The 15,889-nt window shown below is 27.6% G+C and overlaps 1 protein-coding gene across 1 annotated transcript in view; it reads left to right on the forward strand.

Moving 5' to 3' along the window:
• The first annotated feature begins 3,796 nt into the window (after positions 1-3,796).
• LOC129968735 (cellular tumor antigen p53-like) overlaps positions 3,797-15,889 on the forward strand; it is a 43,008-nt gene continuing 30,915 nt past the window's right edge. The window contains exons 1-4 of the mRNA XM_056082929.1: positions 3,797-4,119; positions 7,306-7,395; positions 10,674-10,728; positions 15,549-15,640. Coding sequence (XP_055938904.1) covers positions 7,310-7,395; positions 10,674-10,728; positions 15,549-15,640 — 233 coding nt within the window. The 5' untranslated portion in view covers positions 3,797-4,119; positions 7,306-7,309. The remainder of the gene's footprint in view (positions 4,120-7,305; positions 7,396-10,673; positions 10,729-15,548; positions 15,641-15,889) is intronic.

Raw genomic sequence — 15,889 nt, forward strand, 5'->3', positions numbered from 1 at the left:
AGGAAAGTTTTGCAGGAAGCAAAATGAAAGCATTGAAAAATATGCAAACTTTCAAAGACGATTCCGACATTCTTAAAGTTAGAACTAAGCTCATACTGGGAGATGAAGAAGAGAATTTTAAGTGCCCTATATTGTTGCCAGGTAACCATGAAATAATTCGTCGATTGATACACCAGAAACATTGTGAGTTGCAGCATGCCGGACTTCGAACTCTCATTTCCAATTTGAGGGAAAATTACTGGATTATTTCTGTCAATAAAATAGCAAAACAAGTAAGCTCTCATTGTATTACTTGCAAAAGATTTAAAGCCAAACCTACGGAGCCACCTTTAGCACCTCTTCCTAAAAATAGAATAAAAGTTGCTGCAGCATTTGAAGTCACAGGGATTGATTTGGCAGGCCCATTGTTTTTACGTTCTGGAGAAAAGACATAGATTGTCCTTTTTACCTGTGCTATTTATAGGGCTGTTCATCTTGAGCTAGTCAATTCCTTGTCCACGGAAGCCTTTATAATGGCTTTAAGAAGATTTTTTGCTAGGAGAGGTCGAGTTAATATAATCTACACTGATAACGGCACCAACTTCGTTGGTTCAAGTCAAGTAATGCTTTGAAAAATCTAGATTGGGAGAAGATTATGTCGTTTTCCACTATCAAGAAAATTAAATGGAATTTCAACCCTCCAACTGCTGCATGGTGGGGTGGATGGTGGGAGCGGATGATTCGCATGCTAAAAGAAATGCTAAGGAGAATTTTGGGCCGAAAGAGTATTGATTATGAAGAATTGGAAACTCTTATATGTGACTGTGAAGCTACAATAAATTCCAGGCCTCTCACATATATTGAAGATAATTCAGAAGGTCTGAGGCCATTGACACCTGCTTGTTTCTTGCAAAGCATTCCTTAGTAGTGATACAACTTATTTAGACGAAATCGACAGTAAAAGCCTAAATAGAAGATTACGTTTTATTCAAAAACTACGGCATGATTTAAGAACGAGATTTCGCAACGAATACTTAGCAATGTTAGTGCATAAAGATCGTCATACCCGAGATGAATCTTTGAATGTTGGAGACATAATTCTCCTTGAAACTGATGGAAAACGCCTTCACTGGCCCTTAGGAATTGTAACTGAAGTCCTCCCTGGAGCAGATGGACATTCAAGAGTCGCCAGAGTAAGAACAGCTCAAGGGGAAAATTAAGACCATTCCAGAGACTTTATTCCTTGGAAATCAGAAGTTCTGAAAAATTACCATTCATTGCTCAGCAAAAGCATAAAGACACAAACACTCAACTTCCTGCAACTCCAGCTGTTTCAGATCAAGATTCCAGTGAAGATGATGATTATATAACCAAAGTAACTCCTGATGTTGTCACTAAAGCTAGACGGCGTATTAAAATTCCCAATAGACTCGATTTATAACTTTTGTTGCAATTTTAGGTACTCCATAAAATTGCAAGGTGGGAGATTATGTAGGCGTCATACCAGTTGCAACTCAACTCCACTCCAAAATGTAATTAATTCAGATTTCGTCTTTCTCGATGTAAATATGCTTTCGAAACTTTGCTATGTAAATAATCGCAAATAAAGTGTTCTCTCATATCACATCCATAGTAATTATTGAAGATATTTTACAGTAAGTGAACCACATCCAGTAATATCTGAAATCAAGTATGAGTTAGCCATGATTATTTTACCATAGTACGGTTTTACCTGAATTTTGCATTTTTCCACATAACGTTCGTTCAGGAAAGTAAGAGAACTACCAGTATCAATTAGTGCATTTAGCTCTACTCCATTTACTAACACTTTGGTTATGGATTTCTGGAGGCAATGAGGTGTTGCTATGGCAGAAGCCAAAAGCAATGTAAAGGCTGGGGCATTTCTGGTAGGACACAGCTTTAGCAGCTTTTCGTGGGGAATTTCAAGATTTTCTCTTCAGTTAATTGACGATTGGATTTATTCTGATTTCTTCTGCTCTCCAAGTCTTGTAAAGTATTTTTTTTCTTGTGGTGTAAAATGGCTGGTGTGAATGTGACAAATGAGGAATCCCTTAAATTGAGGGTTTTTTTCGATTTAGAACGTTTGAGAGCGAAAGCGTGTGTTGAATAGTGCATTAAAATGGATATAATTGCTGATGGAAGTGCGGTGAATGCGGGCAGGATATGGTATTAACAAAAAGGAAAGGTTTGTAGAAGAGAAGGGCATTATTGTAAATTAACGAAATTCACATCGTTAAATCGGGTGAGTTAAAAAAAAATTGTATTGTTATTTTTGTGCATTTTTTAAAATTTAACATTGTTCAAATTGTGCTATTTTTAATTATTTCTAATTCTTATTTTTGTTCTTTTTGTATACTTCATGCCAAATTTTTCTCCTGCTATAGCCCCATGGACGCTGTAATCTTCAGAAAAAAATCTCTTGAAAATAGTCATAATATTGAGAAATACAATTTTAAAGATTACAGCGTTCGCGGGGCTTGGCGAGAAAAATTTGGCGGGAATTCGCCAAATGGTACCCGTCTCTAGAACTGTACCATCAACTAGAATGCAACGTTAGCAACCAATCAATTCAAACAACATACAGTGATGCCAAAAATCGTTACATAAATAAGTGTTGTCATAACAAAGATGATAATACAATATATATATATATCATTACACTATGTTTGATAACTTTACAGAAGGTCAATTTTTTAAAATCTTTATCGTTAGTAGAATCGACCCTTAATTACTTATTTAAAGCTGCATTCACAAATTTATAAATTAGGACTACTTTACACATAAATTTAATCGCACGCCTGTTTGATGAATAAATTCCATAATTACCGTACTTTCGGGTTATATATTTTTGATATCTTTCTTATTTAATTTTTGTATTAATTGATTACAGTCCTCATGGTACTCGTAGCCAGATAACAGCTACGAGACATGAGAAATTTCTTTTGTCTTGTGGTCATGTTACTCGGCTACAAACCATAAGGTTGCGAGTTCGATCCTCGCCTATCGCCAATAGTAACAGCTGTAAATCCTGATAATCACTCCTAAAAAGAGAGAAATACAACAAATTGGCACTTACCATTATTGGAGTCTTATCATTCATGGTGGAATCTGATAGAAAACTATCCATAGAAAATAATCCAACGTATCCTAAACTGGCGATGTACACGTTTCGATGTAAAGTCCGCTCAATCATGTTTACAATTTAGGCATGAGGTCTAAACTGTGTGTGTGTCTTTTATCGCTTAGGCGCTGTGATAACGCGTGTAATCAATAATAATAATTCAGAACGTATAAGAACAGCTCAGTTTTGGAGATCAGTTCTCGATGCAAATTTTAATAATTAATTTTAAAATTATTTTCGAAATAAAAGTGTGATTGTTGCTATTGCTACGATCAGAATAAGACTTCTAAGAAATTAAATAAACTTAAACTTTAGCAGTAGGAAATAAGAAATAAATCGTAATCAAATCATTCGTGCTTCTAAACTTACTAATTTTTTTACTGCATTTTCGTATTATATAATATTTAATAATATTTTATATTATCAAATATTATATAATATTTGATGAATGAGTTATGAATGTCATTACTTTTAAAAGAAATTTTAAGATAATACAAAAGTTACTTTTGTGATATAATATTTTCGATAGTTATAAACATTAAAATAAATGAAATTATGTTTAAATTTTAATTATTTAAAATTAAAAAAATCATTCTGAAGTCTACATTTTTCCTTTTCAAAGTATAACTGTCTTCTACGTTTTCACACACACACACACACAAACACGCACATTCACACACACATTTCGCTTTTTTTTATTATTATTTATTCATTTGCAGGAATAGAAATTAATTCATAATCGATATTCAGTATAATTACATTTAGTCGAAACACTCCTCAAATTGATGAAAACTCTGAGCCAACCAAATGCGACTTTTCTGAACCTAAAGAATGGAAGGATGCTTCTTCTCTGAAGTTAGAAGCTGTGTTTTTATTGGTCTGAAGTAACTTGCTGCTCCTTTTGATTTCATTTATTGTTGAAGTTAGATATACTGGTTGACTGGTGAAGGCGCCGGCAATTGAATTTTCTTCCTTTTGTTGTTGTTTTTTCAAAATTAGTAAGTTTATTTAAATCTTTTATTCACTATTGAAGACGAATTTCCAAAACGCTCGCTAAATATTTTGCAACATTTTAATCGAAATATGATAGAAATTTCTGTAAATTAGTATTTATACTGCATGCATAGTCATGCTCATAATGCGCCGTTGATTTTATTCATCTTAAAAATGGAAATTATTTCATTTTCGCCATTAGCTATGCGATTTGCAAATTGTATATTTTTGTGTATCGCTATAGAAATATTAAGAATAATCTATTTAATTTTTTTTTCATGTTATTTATTATAGGTATGCTATTTGTGAGATAGGTATAAGTAACAGGTGCATTATTCGTAAATTTATTTATGTCTTGGAAAGAGTTTGTTTTGATTCATTTTTTGTAGGACTTTTCAGTTTTGTAAATCCTGCATGAAGCTTAAATAAAATGTTGAATTGTTTGAATTATATCTTTTAATTTTATTTAAGAAACTCAAATTCTTTAACACATTCCCAATTTGATCAAATTAATGACATCTTTATTTGATACAATTTATCTGTCTTGTACTGATTTGTTTGTGGAATTGTAATTTTATTTGTGTTATTGTAAAAACTCATCATTAGTTATCTTTTACCTAAAAAAGTAGATAATTTTCATAACTTTCAGATACGGATATGTGTTGTTCAGTAAATTACTTTCTGTTTATGTAAAACCCAAATATTAAGGTTCTTAATAAATGAAAGCTCTTGTAAAGGTTTATTAATGGTTGTAAGATAAATTCGTTTATTAATTGTATTGAAACATAATCAATTTTGAATTTAATTTGGTAATTATTTACTTTGGTTTATTGATGAAAATAATGTTCTTTTAGTTTTTTACTTTTAGTAACACACATATAGTGAAGCAGAATTTGATATGTGTTTAAGATATCAAGCCCATAAATTTTACTTGTCTTTTTCAACTTTTATATATTAATGAAAATAAAAAAGCAAAATGTTAAATGAATAGCTAACTGACAACTATCAATTATTTTTAATGATTTAAAAATAGAGATGGAAAGGATTTATGAAATATAACTGGTAGAAGTCATTGGAAATTTGGCTTAAGCTGTTTGGTTTCCAATTGCAGACCGTCAATTTAGTCTTTAAAAACTATTGAATGTTTTATTTTTGTCGTTTTTACTTCAAAAGTTAATGCAGTTTTTTATTAACGATTGAATCTTTCTTGAAATGGTTTTTTCTATTCTGTCATCTTTAAAAAATTTCTATTTTAGAAAGAAAAGCCCCCCAAAAGACATGACTATAATGAAATTTTATAAGAAAGAAAATATATTGCATGTGAGAACATTAAAAATCAGTCACAGGATACTGAAAAGAAAATTTCGTTTTCAGATATCCATAATTTTAGCTTTGTGAAGAGAATAAGAGATCATTATAAATGATAATTGAAGAGTAATAGATATGTTCATCAAAAATTCTGTTGGAAAACGGGTCCACTTATGCTTTGTGCATAAGAAAATCTTTTTGTAGTCTAACTGATGCAGCTTGGTTATTATTTCTGTGAAACTCTTATTTCTGTTTTAGATTGTTATCCTAGGCAAATTAATTATAAAATTTTAATTAAAAATATTACTAAAAGTAAAAATAATAAGATTGTTAATAAGATTAAAACACAACACATTTAATACTTGCAAAGAATATTTTGGAATGAAAATGAAAGATTTTAAGTATTATTGCTTATATTTTTTAAGATACTATAAAAGAATCCATGTTGAAAAATATATCAAACTAGCAGCACCTGCATGGTCATGGCATGATGATAATTAAAGAAATAAAAGAGTAAAATGTTGATTGTTCTTGTTGTCAGTTGTACCTGTTGAACTACAGGCAATAAAAATCAAAATTCCAATAAAAAAATGAGTTAGTTGGTAAAATTAGGAAGAGAATTTTTATTAACAATAACTTTAGCATTTAAGAATTAGATAACAAAATTTTATGATTATTCAACTTGTGTTTGACTTTGCCAATCTGGATCAATCTTCAGATATAACGGTGCCATTTTTTTGCCAGTACTAAAAAGTTGGCAAATTTTACAAGCATGATTATATTAATGTAAAGTTATTTTTTCCTTTTACTCACAGTTGATTCAGTCTTTTAAAATAAAATTGAGTACTAAAAAATTTCTTTTATTCCTATGAAGTAAAAGGTTTAGTTTTGAGATTGAGTCATAAATATAAGCTATAAGCCCAGATTTTCATGATTAAACTGTAAGATATTGATATGCATTATATATGGGGATTTGAAATGTATTTATTCCATTTCAGTATAAATCACAATTTCGCACGCATTTAAGTGAATGCAGTAATTTGAATCCAGTATTTAAAGTGAATGAATAAGGAATGCAGAATTTGGAAGTGATGGAAATGCTGTTGTTAAGCAGCACATAATCACTATGCTTGATTTCTGCTTAAAATTCTATTATGTGTGTAATTGATTTAAGATCAATTTAAAACAAGTATTTATTTTAGATCCTTGGATGATAAATAGGATTTTTTTTATTATAAACTTGACTAGCAATAATGTTGTGTGTAAATTATAAAAAAAAAAAAAAATGTAATCTGTTGACTCTACTCCGGGATTAAAAATGAGATGCAGTTGTGTACTAATTGCCTGCTCTGATTTGGTTGTTAAATGACTAAAAGCACAGCTGAAATCATTAATCTGTTTGTAAAATTTTATATATCTACATATGGTCTCTAAACTTGAATCTAAAAATTTTATATATTTATGGGTAATAAAGATCATGTCTAAATTTTATAACCATTTTTCTGAACTTTTAATTAAAAAATAAATTTTACAATATTATAGTACCTTGCAGATCAAGAGCCATGCTTACTTTTAAAACAAAGCAAGGAATGTATTATGTATAAAATTATAATAACTTTTGGGCGTATAGAACAAATGTACAAAATTCTCCTAATTATTTATTGTTAATCATGTAACAGATTTCATCTTTGAAGCAATGACCAGTATTTATGGCATTTTTTTAAATAAGAACAATTGTTATTTGCATCTATCTTTTTGTGCATTTATTTGCCAATTTTTAGATAATGTTGAGATCTCCAATGGGAAGAGGGGAAGTCATTATTATGATTAATTTTTATTGTATCATTTTTTCAATACCAAGACTGAATTTTTTTTCTTGCTAGAATAATGGCCGAGAATTGGAAGTTGACCAGTGGAAGCTCAGAAGAGAGTTTGCCTCTTTCCCAGGAAACTTTTAACAGTTTATGGAGTATGTAAGTGATTGCTATATATTTCCAGATATAAGTTAATCTGCATATAAGCCAAGAGAAGTCCAATTACTATGAAGTAAAATACTTGATGTCAGCAAAAATAATTTTAAGTCTGATTACTCAATCTGATGATTCATTTTTTCCTGTTCATTTGCTGTCTTATTTGCATTCTGTTGTATTTGTATTAGTTTTATTTTCTTTGCCGTTCTATTTTTTGTGTGAAAGATGATCATGAAGGCAAATTTCCATATAACAAATTTCAAACTATAGATGATCTTATTTGTGAAAAATTCAAAAAATAGCATGACTGCTTGGCTTTCTCAGTAAATCCTCTTTGACATAGAAGACTAGCTATAATGAAATTCATTTTTGCCAAAAAAATAACTCATTTCGTCTAAAATTATTTTTTTGGACTTAAGAATGATAAATTATAAAAATTTAAAAGTATTATATTTGGTGCTATTTAGGAATTAATAACTGGCATACTGGCTAAGGGAAATATTCTTGATTTTTGCAAGATTAGTGGATTCATATATAGGCTGGACTTGATTTAATCTACCAAATAAAAGAGGGGTGATAAATGAGCCCATCTGGATCATAAAACACTAAGGAAACCTTGTCATATCTTACCATTTGCAAGTTAAAGTACTGACATTTGTGAAAAAAAAGTCCTTATTTAAAAAGTTTCTGAATAATATATATTATATAATATGTATGTAATGATATCTGTTAATCTAATTTGACTCTTAGTTAATTTTCTAATTTTTATCTTAATTTAACCCATATTAACTTCATTCTAAAAATGGTCTCTTATTTCTTGATCCTGTTCCACTTTTTATTTAATTATCACATGGTTATTTAAATTTGTTCTTGAACTGCTTATGACTTTCTCATTTCTTATTCATTAATATCTAAACTTGGTTCTGAATCAGTGTCTGAATACTTAAGGCTACATTTCTCATTACCTAAAAAAAATAGTTAAGACAAAATTTCTGTTTCTACATAACAGATTTAATCTTTTAAAAGAAAATTGATAAAAATCCAAATAAAAAAATATTTGTAACTTAGATTTAATTTACTTCATCTATTACATTGTATTTATATGAATTATATTATTTATGTGTTTCAAGAATTTCAAAATAGAATTCTGAAATACTATCATTGTTAAATGTTCTTTTGTGCATTTCACAACTCTTATCGTGAATAAGCTCTTTTTCTCGTAAATTTTTTTTTCACATTTAAAATTTTCAGCAATTTGTTTGTCTTACTTTTCCAAATAATAATTCTTTTCTAATTAAAAGGAAAACTTTTTATCCCTTTAATAAATTTTTAATTCTGGTCTTTGGTCTCTCTTAAGTAACGCTTCTTTATTCTATAGCATCGTTGTCAATATTTATCTGCTTTTCTCGTCATTTTCAGGGCATGTTATTTTATTTTTTAGTTCTTTGAACTACAGAATAGGATTTTGAGACTACAATGTGGTTTTGTGTCAATTTTTTTTTTCCATTTGATTAAGAAAAAAACTTATCTAATACAGAAATTTAGTGTTTTGGATACTATTAATAATTCACCGTGGATGATATAAATAAACCAGCTGTACCATCAGCAACTAGATTAATTTTACATATATCATCACTTTTTACAACTGAGCAGTCAGATTGCTTTATATTGTTTGGAATCTTTATTTAAAATAGTACTTAATTGATATGTATTTCATTAAAATTAGTTGAATGACTATATTTAATGGTGAAAGTTGCAGAGTTCATTGGATATTAGGACTCGGAAAATGAAGTAAAGGATTTTATAGATTGTCTTTTTTTTGTTTACAAAGAAAGATGAAAATGGACTTGTGGAACTCCTACTTCATTTAAAAAAAGCTGCAAACAATGATATGTGTTTAAAAATAGAAAACCAGTTTGTTGAATCAATTCATTTCAGGAAATACTAAATAATTCCTTAAGTATGAGTTCGTACACAGTTCATAACAATTAAAAGCTTACTGCTTAAGTTATGACATCTTTTGTGAAATGCACAAAAGAAAGATATATTTTATAATATTTTGATATATGATTGTCACAAATTAACTAACAAACGTTATAGTGGAAAATTTCATTCACTTTGGTAAAGTTCTTAAGAAGTAATATAATGAATATTATACAAATATATAAATATTATTTGTATAATTTGAATAAATATTATATATTTCAAATATAAATATATGGCAACATTACAACTTTTGTATCCATGTGGGATTTACTCTATGTATAATATTTACAAATTATCATATCAAAAATAATTATTAAAATTAGTTTGAAACGAGTAGCAACCCGCTTATAGAAATAAATCAGACTTTTTGATATAGGCGTGAGGGGTGGAGCTGAACTTCAGAAAATAATGAATTACCAAAAGTAAAAAAAGTATTCTGAATGAAGAATAAAATGAATATACAAAAATTGCTTTAGATATTAAAAATGTATTAATATTATAAGAAAGAAAATTTATTGATCTCAAGAATGATAAAATTTGTTTGTGAAAATGTTAAAGTTCGCATTTTCACAAAAATGCTATGTCAAATGCTAATAAAAATGGCGCTGATAGAAAATATTAGTGTAGCTTAGTTCATTAACCTTTGGTATAATTGATCATAAATAAAAGGTGAAGTTTTCAATCATATACTTGTATAATGTTTACTCAGTTTATAAGTAATTATTAAAATTGGATTGGAGCAAACAGTGATCTTTAACAGGGGGGGGGGATGAATTGCCAAATATAAAAGTTAAAAAAATGCTGGATGAATGAAAAGAAATAAATGAGTGCTATCAGTATATATACACATTCTTAAATACTCCCAATTTTAAATGTAAGCTAGTATAATAGGAACTAATTATTATTCGTACTTGCATTCATTATTAAAACATACACATGCACGCACACATATACATACACACACACACACACACACACATTGAGCATCATTATAAGTATAGATGAATCGCAACTAATTCATTCTAAGAGTTTGATCAAGCTCTTTTCAAAAACAAAAAAATGTTTGGAATGAAAACAAATTTAAAACTTATGTTAGATTTTAATCTTAAACAAAGCACTTAACCATATTTGGCTTGATTCCAAAAGAGCGTTACTGTTATTCAATGAGAGACTCTTCTGTAAGGATATAAAAATTTGTAAATTTATTTCTGGTGTTGTAATTTAGTTATTTCTTAATAATATTTATATTTAATGTCAAAGCTATTAACTTTTCTTTGTAAATTATTTCTTTATAGGATGGGTTTACCAGGTAGAGAAGAAATGTTAGCTGGTTTTAATGCAGGCAGTGGGGTATGTTGTATATATTTTATAATTTTATTATCTAAAAGAGCAGAATTAATTGTTTTGAAATTCACTCTTATCGGAAAAATCAGACATTGAATGCAGATTGCTGTATTATTGTTGCAATGTAGTTTAATTTGCAAATTTGGTAGAAATATTATTTGCCATTAATTTTATATATTAAAAATATAGTTTATTTAGGCTTCAGCTAATAAATACGTCACTATTTGATTTTTAGTTATCTGATAATCAATGTAATTGGATGAAATACTATACCTATATGGAATGGACATTCATCTATGCTTGCCTTATACATGCAGAGTGGTAATGGCAGAAATTTTCTGATGGGAGGGGCAAGCATAATTTTCCTATTTGGTTATTAAATGATATTTAAAAATTAGTTTCCCATTTAACTGAGGGTGACTAGTAATTAACTAAAAGGTTTTTTGATTAGTTTATAATTTTTAAGTGCCCTCAAAGCTTTTGTAAAATATAATTATACAAAAAGAAAAAAATGTCAAAATTATACAAAAAAATCTGTTAAAATGCAATATATATATATATATATAATATATTTGGATTGTTTTGTTCTCCCTGCTGTACCTAGAAGAATATTAGAACTTTTTTTTTAATATAAAATATTAGTGTCTCAAGAATATTTAATTAAATATGACTTGCAACAAAAGATTTATATAAAAATTTGAAATTTATCAGAACATTCAGTGATTCAAACTCTATAAAATATAATTATTTATTTCATTTAGGTCACTTTTTATTAGATGCCAATTATTAGTTTTAAAAATTAGTTGTTACACTCTTATTAGCATGGATATTTGTATATATTAAGTTATTTGCCTTAAATGAAACTGAATTGTTGAATTAATAATGCCAATATTGGAAAAGATATTGGCATTATTAGATAAGATAATGCAGATAAGATAATGTTTTGTTGCTATCATTTTTTTAGAGAATATCGTATTTTATATTTATTCTATTTTGTATAAGCACATGTTGAACACCATATTTTTCTATGTTTAATTTATAGTAAGGATTAAATTAATGATTTAATTTAAGCTTTTTTCAAACTAATGGCAACTTGTTAATAAATTTTTTTTTAAATGTTCGAATAAGGTACTACTTGTATTGATTAAATTTTATTTTTGTTTTGTACAAAATAAATGATTGGGAAATATGCTGCAAATATTTTTTTTTAATTTATTAAACTTAGAAGCATAATTTATAGGTTAAAAAATTGGTATTATTGAAAATATTTTTTGAACTTTGAGATAATGTAAAAATTAGTTTTGTATTGCAATATTTTTAAAAGCTATCATGGAAAAATACTAAAATTTTGCTTACTTTTTTAATGAATTAAAAAATTGCTCCAAGATGCAAATTTTTATCCTCCAAAGTATACATGGGTCAGGTCTGATAGCTCTAGTTCATATGCCTGGCATGTAGAGCACCAATATAACACAATTGCAATCACAAACACACATTCTTCTAATAATCAGTTTTGGAGAAACTCCAGGCACTGATTGTCATATTTTCTTTAAGCCGGGAGATGGAAAGGTCTGAGTGCAGTTAGAATCATGATATTTATATTTCCATAAATCAGTCAATTTTAGTGATTGATTTAGTTAATTGGAATGCAATTCTTTTTATTTAAAATATTTGAGTTTCAAGAATATTTTGTTAAATATGATTCATAGAGCAGAGAATCTAAGTAAAAATTTAAAGTTTGTATTTCATTAATATGTATTGACTCAGATTACATAAAATATAATTAACTAAATTAGAAATAAACATTGATGTTAAGTTGAAAGTGCATAAAATGGAAAAAAAAAAGTAATAAAGAAGGGAAATGATGAATTTGGCCTGAAAGTTTTATTAAGGGTCACCTACAATCAGGTTTTTTTTCCCCCTGTGAGGGGTCTGACTTTCATCCCTCGCGATCCAAAAAATCCCAAGAAATAGAGGCTTCTTGAAGACAAGAATTAGATTGTATAAAACACAATGACATTAAAATCAATCATTAAAAAAAACTCCAATAATGTTAAATTAGTAAATAAATTATTTCAAAAAATCAAAATCAAAATCTAAACAAAATCTAAAAAATCCAAAATCTAAATCAAAACTGAATACATCCCCTTCAAAATTGTATAAGACAAATAGACAAGATATATGCATCAAACCAAAAATAAGTTTCAAAATCAAGTATGAATGCAAAGGAAACATACCAGTTGAATGCAAATATTCTTTAATAGGATTTCTACCAAATTACAAGGAGAAAAACTAAGCTTACTCTTGAACAGGTTCAACAATTAAATGTGAAATTCCCTTGCTTAAGGATACATTTACAATTCTTGGTCAAACTGCCTCATCATCATATGAATTAAAGTGAACATTCTCAGCATTATCTATTTAAGTTGAAATGAAATCCTAAACTAGAAAGCATATCTCCTGTTGTGAAAATATTCAAATGTAGATAAAACGCTCCCTTATTAAAACTTCTATATTACAATAGTTGTTAGGAAAAGAGAAGATTAAGAGAATTAAGATTTAAATAAATAAAGATTAAGTCTAAAGTAAGTCTCTAAATAAAGATTAAGAGAAGTTTTTAGCAAGATTGCTTGTTGCTTCAATATAAGAAATTTTGTTATTATAAATTTTTTTTTAATCCTGTTAAATTCTGAGAAAATCAAGTTTTTGAAAATTTTAGAGTATTTAAATTAGAATGATAATTACTTAGTTTAATTACTTTGAAGTCTAACTCATTTTTTTTTATCATAAATCTGTTTAAATGTAATTTCAGTTAAATTAATATTTTAGTTAAATTTCTCTTAGATAACTATAAATTATAAAGTTAGAATGATCTATATTTAACAAAAGTATAAGTCATTAATATATCTAAAACCATTTGATGAATTTTTGTTTAACTATTCTTTTCTCATACTGATTAAAAAAAAATATTAGCTAATATATTTGATAGAGCTGCTTTCATAGGAATTCCTTTTACTTGCTTTTAAAAAAATTCCATTGAAAAGATAATTTTCTGAAATATTAAATTTATATAATTCAAGCCAGTTAGTTTTTATCATAGAATCTTTGTTGAGATATTCGTCATACATAGTATTACAAACATCCGTTAATTTTTCATGTGGTAGATTTATGTACAAATTTTAAAAATCAAAAGTATTAAATTTGTTAATATTTTCTTTTAGAAATTCCAAAACTTCTTTGATATTATTAATTTTATTTTGCTTTTTTTTTCTTCTGAATATTCCAAAGAAAGAAGAGAATTGGTCAGAGGCAATAAATTTACTCACTAAGAACTGAGCATGCATCTTGTCATATTTTTCTATGATCATGGCATCAATCTAATTTTAGTACAGTTGGAAAATAACAGTTTGACACAATTTGCTATTAACAAATGAAAAAAATAAAATCTTTTGCAAATGACTAGAAACAAACGGGTCACTATGGTTATTGAAAAATTTTCAATAATCATTTGCCCATTATTAGTCCCAATTATTTGAAGAATATTGAAACAAAAATGTCAGCCTATTAATAATGGAGACAGAATGTGTATCTTTGGCAGAAGTATCTAAAGAGTGTATCTGAATTCAAAGAATTCTAGATGAGGGTAAAGAATTTAAAATACTGGATCTAAGATTGGGTAGACTTGTATATATTTTTCAATGTGATAATCAAGCAACTATAGATTTTCTCATTTTTCTTATGGAAAATGTCTGAACTAAGCACACTGATATTAAAATATCATTTTGAGACCTAATATTTAAGAAATGTTTTGACTTAAAACTTATAAACATTAAGCAAAATTTAGGGGATATTTTTTACAAAAATTGGATTAAAAGCTTTTTAGACAAATTAAAAACATAAGTGATGTTAAAAATTTATTACTTTTCTTATTATCAGTGTTATACATATTTCTAATGAATAGATGTAAAATTATTTTATTTTACTGAAATGTAAAGATTTGAAATTGTGTGTTTAATATTAAATTTTTATATTAATACATCATTTTTGTGGATATCAAATTTGTGTAAATAATTTTTAGAAAATTTAAGGATGTACTGAGGCATACCATTTGTTAGGGAATATGGTATTAACCTGTTAACTAGGTAATTAACTTATATTCTATTCATTTTGTATTATTTGTATTGCATCTTACCCTGTAAAACAGGTTAATCTTCTGGATCTGAATTTTTCAAACTTGGATCTATGATAGTTCGATTCTTACTGCTTCAAATCTATAAGTGTTTATGATGTTTTTGCATTTATACAATTAAGCCTTTTTTTATAAATAAGAGAAGGCTTTAATATAAAGTATTAAAGCGTGTTTGTTTTCATTCCTGTTTATGACTCCTCTTTTGCAGTTAATTCAATATCTTTTTATAGAGTTTTACCCATTAATTACAGTGATTTTAATTCAGGTATATTATTTCTTAATAAATAGTTTTATTTATATACATGTGGCTATTTAATTTGTGAATGCTTATATTTATAAAAATGAATTCATGATAATTATCAAAGAAATTTGTTTAAAAGAAATTGCAATAGAGCTTATGTTGCAAACCCTCCCTATAATGAGCTTTAATGTATTTTTTTGGACATAATTGAAAAAACATGATCAAATTGTCAAGGAAATAAGGGATACCGTTTTTTTTTTTTTTTTTTTTTACCTGCATAGTCTAGGTCTATCTTGATTTATATTATTTATCTACACATTTTTTAAAACTGTATTTTTGATTGATACAATCTTAATATGCAAACTAATATAATATATATATATATTTTTTTGTCAGGGGCCATCCGAGCTTTCTCCTGTTCCTGCAGTTCAACCTCAACCCCCAGATGGTGCACATGTACCTCGCATACGTTCTTCTTTACCAGCTACGTATGTCTTTTTTTAGATTGTTAGCTACCACATTTAATGCCAGAATATTAAAATAAAATAATTTAGGACTCTTCAGGTTTTTTAGTTATTCAAGGTGATTCAAAATGAATACCTTAATTTTAAAGCATTTCTCTGTAATAGGTAATTCTATATTTCAATAATGCGACTTTTCTGTGGAAAAGTGAATTTCAGCTTATTTGGAATTGAATTTTTGCTAAATTATTGAGGGGGAGACATAAAAAACACAAG

Source organism: Argiope bruennichi, chromosome 5 (genome assembly GCF_947563725.1).
Source record: "Argiope bruennichi chromosome 5, qqArgBrue1.1, whole genome shotgun sequence".
In the NCBI taxonomy this organism is placed as follows: domain Eukaryota; kingdom Metazoa; phylum Arthropoda; class Arachnida; order Araneae; family Araneidae; genus Argiope; species Argiope bruennichi.